This window comes from Triticum aestivum, chromosome 4A (assembly GCF_018294505.1).
Source record: "Triticum aestivum cultivar Chinese Spring chromosome 4A, IWGSC CS RefSeq v2.1, whole genome shotgun sequence".
In the NCBI taxonomy this organism is placed as follows: Eukaryota; Viridiplantae; Streptophyta; class Magnoliopsida; order Poales; family Poaceae; genus Triticum; species Triticum aestivum.
In genome coordinates, this window is record NC_057803.1 from 669,557,431 (window position 1) to 669,569,129 (window position 11,699).

The 11,699-nt window shown below is 39.8% G+C and overlaps 1 protein-coding gene across 1 annotated transcript in view; it reads right to left on the reverse strand.

Annotated features, from left to right (window-relative positions):
• LOC123084234 (zinc finger BED domain-containing protein RICESLEEPER 2-like) overlaps nt 1-2,879 on the reverse strand; it is a 7,669-nt gene extending 4,790 nt beyond the window's left edge. Inside the window, exons 1-2 of the mRNA XM_044505945.1 lie at nt 2,824-2,879; nt 2,254-2,444 (exon numbers count right to left, since the gene is read on the reverse strand). Coding sequence (XP_044361880.1) covers nt 2,254-2,444; nt 2,824-2,879 — 247 coding nt within the window. The remainder of the gene's footprint in view (nt 1-2,253; nt 2,445-2,823) is intronic.
• Nucleotides 2,880-11,699: the final 8,820 nt, after the last annotated feature.

An 11,699-nucleotide genomic window follows, 5' to 3' on the forward strand; every position in this document is an offset into this window, starting at 1 on the left:
TATATGAGATTATTTGAACTACTTGAATTAATAGAACTAGTTTATTTTTAGTAAGAAAATTTAGGTATATGAGATTATTTGAACTAGTTGAATTAATAAAACTAGTTTATTTTTAGTAAGAAAATTTAGGTATATGAGATTATTTGAACTAGTTGAATTAATAGAACTAGTTTATTTTTAGTAAATGCTTAGTTGAATTAGTTGAATTAATTGAATTAGTAAGTGTTTCATGTTTCGCCTATATGAACATATATAGGAAATGTCGTGTGACGACGGAAAAAATTTCAGTATGTGCGAATACTGTGAAGACCAGTGCGGCCTGTGCGACAGAAATTTCCTTGTTAATGATAGGCGATTCAGCATCAAGCTGGATGAGACCTTCGAATTCGATATAGTAAGTCACAACGACAAGTCTGTTTTCGTAATTAAGCATGACTTATATATGCTTCATTTGCCTGACTTACAATTTTTAATTTTCACTATTCTACTAGCGCATCCCCTGCCATGCAAGAATTTTTGTCTTGGATAAGATAGGTTTCAATGATATGGAAACTATGGAGGTAAAGAGTGTTTACCTGAAAACTGAGCATGATTACACTTTCAACGTCAAAGTATACAATGCAAAGACGTACACCTATTTTGAATGCAAAACTTGGCAAGCACTATGCAAGGCTTATGCATTTGAGCCTGATATGGTTATCACCTTTGATATTCGTCCGGAAGATGATATTGAAGGTAATAGAGACATATGGGTCGATGTGCAGACGCCTCCAGTCCTACCATTATGTGAGTTCTTCTCAACTATATTTTTGTCTTTGATATTGCTTATTCAAAAATAATTGACAACTAATTTCTATTGACAGCTTATTTCCATTCAAGCAAACATGTCCGACGCTTGGTAGACAGGACCTACTACTGTCCCGGAGCTGACATAAACTGCGAGGTGATAAGTCATTATGTTTCATGCTTGAGGATCTTCATACTGTCAAGACAAATTTTCTTCCTGGACTTAGAAATGTTAGTACTCAAAACATGCGACCAATAGTGATCGTATTGAACTACGGTCACATCTATTTAGGAATGATGGTAAGATTTTTACTGTTTGTCCTCAGTGCATCTTTTGCATACATAATTTTTTTGCTAAACTTTCATTGCTAAGTAAATTAATTAATTAAGTACTATACAATGTTCTTCAGCAGGGACTCCCGATGACAGTTGTGCCTCAGGGGATCGAGACTAAAGGTCGCATGCCAATTGTTAGCTTACGGCCAACATATCCTGCATTGCACATGAGTGCATTTAGGATTTCTAGAAGCGATGAATGCTTAATAGTGAAAGATTGGAGGAAAATTGTTAACGATCGTAGAGAAGTACTAGGGGGCAGCAATGAGAAGTGCAGCCCATGATTAGGAGACAGGTTCATCTGCATGCTCCAGTATGATGAATCAGGAAAGCTATACATGTTCTATGCTATTTTACCTGAGAGAGAGCAGCATGAGTGATTTAGCTAGTTCATGCTCTTAGTACTTGTCCTTTCATGTCTGTGTTCTTCGTTCTGAACTTAATCTCAAAGAGTGATTTGCTTTTGTGGTATTATATATGAACGCTTATAATATCATGACAATCATGTTGAACTCAATGATATTTTTGCTTCTGGTACAAGTGAATGTTTCTTCTTTAAGCTAGTGTTGGTGGTGATTAGATAGCGGTAATGACTATGATGATTAAATAGTGATAACGACGACTACGATGATTTTTAGCTAGCTAGCTAGAGTATATATATACTCATGTTGATGATATGATGCAAGAGTTTTTATATTAATATGATGATATGATGATGAGTTATTATATCATTTAATGAAAGAAACCGCAGATTAGTTTCAGCTGGATGGATCCTACCTAAGTGATCAAGTATATATGCCATATCCATATATATATTATACTTGATCACCTAATTATGATATGGATTTAACAACTCATTATAATGTAAAACAATCACTAAATTAAATTGAAAACACAAAATTAAAGGAAAAATTAAAAAAACATTTAGTACTGGTTGGAGTTACCAACCGGTACTAAAGCCCTACGTGCACCCGGGCCTGGCTCGTGCCACGTGTTTGCACTTTAGCGCCGGTTCGTGACGAATCAGTACTAAAGGGGGGGCCTTTAGTCCCCACTCTTTAGTGTCGGTTGGCGAACCAGCACTAAAGGCCGTCACAAACTGGCACTAAAGGCCGGTTCTGCACTAGTGACCATATAACTTAAAATACTCTTGGAACAGATTTGTAAGAGTTGTATTCATTTTTGTCCACACTTCCTCTCCATTGATCCGCCCAAACATTTCAAAAGTTGCAATCTTGATGTAATTTGACAACTTGTATCTTGGATCAAGAGCAATAGCCACAAAGATCAAGATGTTGAAGCTCTTTATGTAGCTTACCGCTCTATCATTTGGTGAGCCATTTGTCAACTATTACTGAAAACACCTTATCTATGCCCCACTCAACCAAACACTTCTCCGGGTCCTTCCTAATGTCTTCCCCCTTATGACCCCTCAATGACCCCTTATGACCCCTCACCAAGAAAAACCCAATGATCCACTTATGCAGAACCCAATCATTGTCAATAAAATGGGCTGTCACACACATAAAATTATGCTTTTGGGAAGATGTCCATGTGTCGGTAGTTACACAAACTCTTTCACAAGATTCTTTGAAGAATTTCTTTAGCTTGACTTTCTCCCTATAATGAATGCGGACATAATCTCTAGTAACCGTCCTCCTGGATGAGACATTGAAACGAGGACAAGCCTTTGCCACAAACCTTCTAAATCCTGGCTTCTCAACAAATACAAACGGAAGCTCATCCACAATTACCATTTCAGCCAAAGCATCTCTAAGCGTATCCTGATCGAATCTCCAGGTAGTGAGTGAACACTTACTAGCATCCCCATGATTCGGAGTAGCTTGTAGAGTTGGCTGCTTGTCATCCTTGATGCTATGAGGATTTCTCTTGCAGGTCGTCAAATGCTTCAACAAGGATGATGTACCATTCATTTTAGAACCACAAGCAAGCTCACTTTTGCAATAGTTGCATGTTGCTGTCGTGGCATTTACTTCCTTGCTAAAATGATTCCAAACTTCCGACTGTGGAGCCATTTCCTTCATTTCCTTGGCATTTGTTGTATTCTTCTCAGCCTCGGTCGTCTCTTCTACTGCTGGTTGGGGAGCTGTTGCCCATCATGACTGTCCTTCTCCGAGTTCAAAGCATTGTAAGGGAAGGTGCCGACAGCGAAATACAAGAACTTTGTTCTTCCATCTACAAACAACAAATGACACAACTAGTTAGCCCAACATATCACCAATGAGAAGTGACAATTTGTTACAGAAAATATAACAGTATAAGTAAGATGAAATAAACAGTACAATATATAACATCACTCATAGTTACAGGAAATAGTACATTTAACAGTATAATTTAGTCTAATAGTACACTTTATCTACAACTAGTGAACTAACAAGTCTGTTGTCTGCAACTCTGCATACACTGATACACATACATCAATTTTGTTGTCTGCATAAGGTGTCAAAACAATCTGCTATCTACATACACATACTAGTAATTATAGTACTTGAGCATCTGAATCGGGACTCAAACTCACTATCTATATAAATTTTAGCTACATGCCTACAGCCGATACACCAACAAGTCAATGAACACTTGACTACTTGAGCAGTTGAGCATATGAATCGGGACAAAGTGAAACTTGGGGAGTGGCAAAGTCAAGGGACTGACCACTCACGTTGATCACTTGTTGTTGCTGCCGTCGACCGTGCTCAGTGCGTTGACTCCGGCCGGTGGCTCGCGCATCTCCGTCTCCACTGGATCCAGCAATTGCGGCTCCTTCGGCGCATCGCTACAGCATCATGACCTGCCCGCGTGCCTCACGCCATCACGCGCCGATGCGCCGTCCTGCCTCCCACGTCACTGCCGCTGCCACCGCCGCCGCCGCTGGGTACTAGGGTGAGTACAAGAGGGAGGAGGGGTCGAGGGTTTGGTAGTCTGTGTTTCGTGTGACTGTGAGGGTGGGAGGCTTTATATGAGCGGTGGGTAGAGGTGAGTTGGGCCTGGGCCGCGCAGCCGCATGTGTGACCTAGTGACCATGTGAGACGTTGGTTATATAAACTTCGGTTAATATGATTTTTCCAGGTTTTCGAGACTGGTAACCGAACCCTTACCCGAAGACCGAAAAGTCTGAAAATAAGAACCGTACCGAAGACCGATACCAAATTAACCGACAATTCGGGTATTACGGTTCGGTTCGGGTTCGGGTAACGAGTTCGGGTACCCGAACGCCCAGGCTGATGCAAGCTCATGTGAGTGCTCTTTTTGGTATCAAAATGTCGAATATATGTTTGTGCAAGCTCATGTGTGTGTGCTGTTTTTGCTATCCAAAAGTCAAATATATGTTTATGCAAGCTCATGTGTGTGCTGTTTTTGCTATACAGAAGTCAAATATATGTTTGTGCAAGCTCATGTCTATGCTGTTTTTACTATCCGAAAGTCAGATATATGTTTGTGCAAGCTCATCGGTGTGCTGTTTTTTCTATACAAAAGTCAAATATATGTGTGTCCAAGCTCATGTGTGTGTTGTTTTTGTGTGCTAGGCAATGGAGCATGATAAGCAAGCGGAGGAGGATCATGAAGAGGTCGAAGAGGATGAGGAGGAGGACGAGGAAGAGCAAAATACCTTGTTTGAGGTGCCGCCCAGGGCTAGTGACAAATCAGATTTAGATGGGTTTGTGGATAGTGAAGAAGAAGCCTTCGAAGGTGATGACATGTCCGAGGATGGTCTAGGCCTTGGTCCTACGCCTCAAGAACAAGAAACCGTACTTCTTAGTTCGAGTGAGGATGAAGCAAGAAAAGTGCAACGAAAGAGTGCCAAGAAGCGAAAAGGTCAAGATCCTTCGATCGAGGTTGAGGTCAGCGGTTTGGACCTTCTTTCATAAGGTAAAGGTGCCATCGAATGAAGGTTTGATGGAGTTGAAGGCACAATGTAATTATTGTGATAATCAATTTGCATATGTCCAAGGTGGAAGCACCTCATCCATGGGAAGACATGTGGACACATGTAAGGATTACAAGGACAAGGTTAATAGGGATCTCATCCAAGCTACTCTATTTTTTTAGAAAAACCAATGCAACAACAAGTGGTCCAGATGTCCAATGCATTGAGTATGATAAGGAACTCATCAAGGAGGTCATGGCAAAGATGATTTGCGTCCATGAGTACTCATTTAGAATGGTTGAACATAATTGGTTCAACATTCTCATGAAGTGCTTGAATCCAAACTATCAACCCATTAGAAGGAAGGCAATAAGAGTTGGATGCATGAGGGTTTTCAAGAAAGAAAGGGAGTTGCTTCAAGTTGCCCTAAAGGATGTGGACTTCATTAGTCTGACAACCGATTTGTGGACTAGCAACCAGACCATATAATATATGTGTGTGGTTGCACACTTTATAGATAAGGATTGGAAGATGCAAACACGTGTTATTTGTTTCATAGATTTGGATCCTCCTCACTCCGGGCATGTGATTTCAGATGCTATCTATGAGTGTGTGACTGAATGGAAGATAGAGAATAAAATTATATCCATCACACTAGACAATGCTTCAAACAATGATGTTGTGGTCAGAGGTTTGAAGGCAAAGTTTGCTGTTCGGAGAGGTATATACTTGCTATTTTTGTAGTACACATGCTTTGTTTAAGGCAAATTATATATATCCATCACACTAGACAATGCTTCAAACATATGGTTATATGTTTGATGTTTTTGTTATACATATATTCATATACTTGTTGTTTTGGTTTAATATATGGTCATATTCTTCCTGTTTTTGTAGTACATATGCTTTGTTTGTCCAAATAATGATATTTTGGTTGAACACCTGCTCATATGTGTGCTGTTTTGGTTGAATATATTGTCATATGCTTGTTGTTTTTCTAGTATATATGCTTTGTTTGTCCAAATAATGATATTTTGGTTGAACACATGCTCATATGTGTGCTGTTTTGGTTGAATATATTGTCATATGCTTGCTGTTTTTTTGTAGGTACGGACTTTGAAGCCCAATATTTCCATGTCCATTGTTGTGAGCACATTGTCAACTTGGTGGTGCAAGATGGGACAACCATCATGGCCCCTTTGATAGAGAATTTGAGAGAGACGGTTATGTATTTCAAGAAGTCACCGAGTCGCCTCCACAAGTTTGTTGAGACTTGCAAAATATTGGGTGTTGAGGTTGGCGACCATTTGCATCTTGATTTTGTCACACGGTGGAGTTCAACATACAAGATGCTTGATACAGCCTGCTCATATAGGGAAGCCTTGTCCTCTTATGCAGCTTCAAATGCCAACTATCAATGGGAGCTGGAAAAAGAAGAATGGGACAAGTTTAAAGTTATTAAGCCATTGCTCCTCTCTTTATCTCATGTGACAACTGCATTTTTTGGGCAATTATATCCCACCTCCAACATATTCTACCCTCACATTGTCAGCATCAAGATTGCTTTGAGAAAATCTATGGCTCATGATGATGAATGCTACAAGAAAATGGGTGATGCAATGATGTATAAATTTGACAAGTATTGGGATGAGCCGAACAATGTCATGCTGCTTGCTACCATCTTGGACCCAAGGTACAAGATGAGGTATGTTGAGTGGTGCTATCACCAAATCTATGCTGTGGGGAAAGCAAATACTAAGAAGAATATTGTGCGCGGAGAGTTGGACACATTGTATGAGAAGTTTGTTGCGAAAAATAAGCAAGCTGAAGAAAGAGCTAGTGAATCATCAGCCGAGAACAATTGCAACACAAGTACCTCGATGCCACTTATGGATTGTGATTTTCAGTCCTTCTTATCAGCCACTTCATCAACACCATCAAAAAGTGAGCTTAGAAACTATCTATATGACTTGAATGAGGCAATGGATCATATGTTCAATCTTCTTGATTGGTGGAGGGTGAATGCACCTAGATACCCCGTATTGGCAATGATGGCAAAGAGGTTCTTGACTGTCCCGGCTACCTCCGTGTCTTCAAAATTAACTTTTAGCACGGGTGGAAGAGTTTTATGTATGTCTACTTGTTACATTAGATATTAACTTGTCAACTTGTCATCCTATCCTTGAACATAGATATGTCTACTTGTGTGGTTTTAGATGACTACAGGAGTTCTTTGAAACCAGAAATGGTGGAAGCCTTGGTGTGCGGTGCTAGTTATATCAAAGGTTCTCACAAGGACTTCAATGTGGTGGTATGACTCCTATCTTTTCTTCTATGGTTTATGTCTATTTCTTGTATGTGGCTAAGTTCCAAATAATTAGGAGAGAGATGAAGATGAGGAGGACGATGTTGAGAATATCAAGTTGTCCAAGATTGTTGATGTGGGGGATAACAATAATTGGTAACTATTCTTTTGACATGTTTCAGTTTTCATATCTTTACATGATCCCAATATGTTTCCAAATCTGTGTTACATGTAGATAATCGTCATGTTGGTGTTGCTCTTGCTACTTTGAAGATGGATATCTACATGATCTTGTCATGTGGATTGTTGAGGTCAACGTGATCATCTTGAGCCATTTCTTTTGTTGTCATGAACTTCGAATTATTTGTTTGTTGTGATGAACTATGGTCCTTGAATGATGTTGTGATAAACATGCACTTTCAACGATGTTGTTGTGAACTTGTGATGAACTATGCACTTGGTATTATGTAGTTTTCACTAGTCATTGTTTGGCTGTCAACATTTTCTAAGTTTTTATGTCAAAGTGGTAAGCTTTGTGCTATGCAAAATTTCTTCTTATATCTTATATCTCCTTTTGTGGCTCTAATATCAAAGAAGAGCGGCCACTACTAGTGAAATACTAGTGAGGGCCCAATATACACGCCCATCACTAGTGCTATAGTTGTTACGACGGGCCTAATATAGACTAGGTTGTGTTTGATAGTGAAATACTAAAAAAAATCAAAGTATTAAGAAACTATAGTATTTTAGCATGAAGATATAAGATACCACAGCTTTCAGATATCACGGTATTTTAGAGTATTGAAAATATTGAGCTTTTTGGCTAATGTTGTATATCAATGTAAATTGCTAGCTAGTCGTTTGTACTTAGCTACCCAGCTTACCAAAGATGAGGAGGAGATCGAACTGCCTGCATAGCGCTACTTATGCTGATGCTCAGGTGACTCGATGTGCCGTCGGCTGGCCGGCACCGCCGCACTCGCACAGAGAAAAGTAGGCGTGAAGGTGGCTGGAATTTTCATTAGGCTGCAGAAGGCATATTATTATGGCCGGTATTCTTGAGCGAGGTCTGCCTAGCATACTCACCATTTATGATCTCTAGCAATGAGAGAGCAGCAGCTGCAGCTTGGGAGAGAACAAGAAAGAAAGATAGCGAGCGGCTCGTTTTTCTCGCATGCTTAGTTTGGCAGCATTGTCTTTTTTAAAATTATGGTAATCGAAAATGTCAGTTTTTCAACGCGAGGGAAATGAATACCTTGGTTTGTCTAAACCATGATTTATCTCTGTTTTGCCGAAACCACCTATTCGTTTGGCAATGTTGTTTTCTCGTAATTTTTGGCTGACTGCAACTAACTTAGCTACACTTAAGGAGCTGATCAGCATGTAAAACAGCCGTCCAATGCATGCAGTCATGCCATGCAAGCCAAGTCCTCTCGGCCTACACTAGTAGAAAACATGGCATTTGTCCCGGTTCGTAAGGGCCTTTAGTCCCGGTTCTTGAACCAGGACTAAAGGGTCGTTACTAATGCCTCCCCCCTTTAGTCTCGGTTCTAACACGAACCGGGACAGATGGTCCTCCACGTGGCCGGTGCACCGAGCCCAGGCAGGGGGGCCTTTGGTCCCGGTTGGTGGCACCAACCGGGACCAAAAGGCGATGTTTTTCTTTTTTTAAAAGAAAAAGTGGCTGCTTTAGGGGTTTTGGGGGTTATTTTTAGGTTGTTATTAGCAAGCTAATAGAGAGAAGTGTCCTCTCTTATATCTTCGTCCTTGGTTTACCAACGCTGCTGCTATGTTCATTTCACCCGCTGATATAATAACTCATGCATGCTCGCATCATACATCATCATATATAATAACAAGTCCTACTAATCATGCATCATCATACAACTTCTACTTGTTATTAATAATAAGTCATACGATCATCATCCTCATAGTCATCGAACCCAACCCTACATAATTTAGCACATGATCATCAGTATCAGGTAGGACCTAAACACCCTTAAGGTAAAATAGCATAAAATAATATAGACCCTGACTCTCCATTATGAATAATGGAGATCATCCTGTCTCCAATTCTTGCGCTTCGCTGCCTTTTGCTTCCAAGAAGCTCCTTACGACTGTCCATACATTTTTTTCCATTCTTTGATTGTCATGTCTCCGCTTATTTCAGAAACCCGGTATGGACAGTTCAGATTCGTAGGAAGACCTGGTTGTATGTTCAAAACATGAAGGCTACCGTGCGTATACATCAGATGAGGCACACAATCATTCGGGATTATCTGTTGAAAAACATAGTAATAACTTCGTAGTTAGCAATGATGTACTAGTTTTAGAAGTGTGCAAAAAGATGCACGAATGTCGTAATAGTAAAAAATCTTACGAGGGTATCTCCATGGTAGTTACCGTAGTTCAACACGTGATCTAGTGGCACGTATTGACCATAATGTTGAGGAGTTCGATTATAGACATTGTAATTCTCAAGATCAGTACAAAATGCGATCAGATGATTTTTCTCCCTATAAGTTAATTTGGAGCCATCAGTGTAGTGGGTTTTGTCTACCATCTTCCGCACATTCTTTAAAGAATGAAAATAAGTTGTCAATGGAAATAAGATGTCAACTATTTTGAAATAAACAATATAAATTACTTAATAACTATGTTAAGCTCACATGGGGGAAGAATTGGAGGTGTATCCACAAGGACCCAAATCGAAGGTCTGTCTTGCTCGATTGTAGGATCACCAAGATCCATGGTGACAAGCATACCCTCATCAAAACCATACATCTTGCAAAGTGCTTCCCAATTTTTGCAACCAAAATGGGTTACACTCTCAGCATTGTACAACTTTACTTGAAAATCCACACCATGATGGGTCCTTAGGAGAATTGTTTTGGTTTCCATACTTTCATGGTCTTCAAAACCCATCCTCTCCAAAACATAGCGTCTTCCATAGCATGGGATAAGCTAGTCGAATTGGAAAGGATGAAAAATACACGTTAAAATAGTTGAAGTCGTGCTTAATTACAAAAAAACTATTGTCGTCGTTGCGTACCGTATGAACATCGAAGGTCTCCTCGAGCTTAATGTTGAAGCGCCGATCTTCGTCCAGCTCAATGAACCTGTCACACATACCTCGGTCGTCGTGGCACCAGTCGCACTCCCCCGGGCGGTTTTCGTCTTCCGAGTACGACATTTCTGGCCTATGTTCATAATTCAAATATTAAACTAGATCATTATTATTAATCACGGGTTGACTATCGGTGATGGTATATAGGTCCTCCTTTCATTCCCGAGTGCATTATTACACCAAATTGTCTAGCACACGGGAATGAAGGAGAACTTTTCCAATATGAGCATTCAATAAGCAAAACCAAATCATAAAATAAGCAAAACCAAGTCATAAAATAAAGTAGTATTCAAATTAGCATGCATTCAATTATAAGCAAAAGTACATCATCTCTTGGTGTCCATACATCGTCGAATATTATCACTAATATAGCATCACTAATACAACTAGAACCGTAGCGCCCGACGGGTATCATCGCGGGCGGTGGACACCCAAAGATAAGGAACCATCACAGGATCATAGTTCCAGTGAGATCCCTGAAGAATCTGCCAGGTATTGTCGAACCTGCCCTCCAATGCAACCATGTAGCGACGGACGTGCTCGTCCTCCTCGCTGACACGGTGACATACCACCTCTGCAGTGTCCGGAAGCCTTGGCACCGTCACTGGCCCACGCGACCGCCACCAAACAAGGATCGGGTCAACAACTGGCTGCCTCCTCACGAACCTACGTCCCCCGGAAGGTACCACCTCACAATACCAGCCCGCCGGAGCCCAGTCCCGAACATGGCCCTGATCAAGCAGGCCTCCACCGCCGAGTCGACGACGACGAGGATGCGGGATAGGCATCGCCGACGTCGATGCGGGAACTACTTCTATATATAGTTAAATAAAGTAGTTTTATTAATTAAATCAACTAGTTCAACTACTAAGCACTTACTATAAATAAATAAAGTAGTATTTACTAAAAACAAACTACTTCTATATATAGTTAAATAAAATAGTTTATTAAATCAACTAGCTAGTTCAACTATATATGAAGCACTTACTATAAATAAAATAAAGTAGTACTTACTAAAAATAAACTAGTTTAACTATAGTTCTATTATTTTTCTAACTAATTATATTATACACTTTCTCTTCTTATTTTTTTCATTTTTCCTCTATTCTAAATATGAACATATTCATAAATGACTTATATCATTCACAATTTTCCAATGCATACACAATAAGTTGACAAAGAAAATACTATGAACAAAAAAATCATTAAAATTCTATGAACAAAATTACAACAGAAAAAAATCATAAAAATTCTATGAA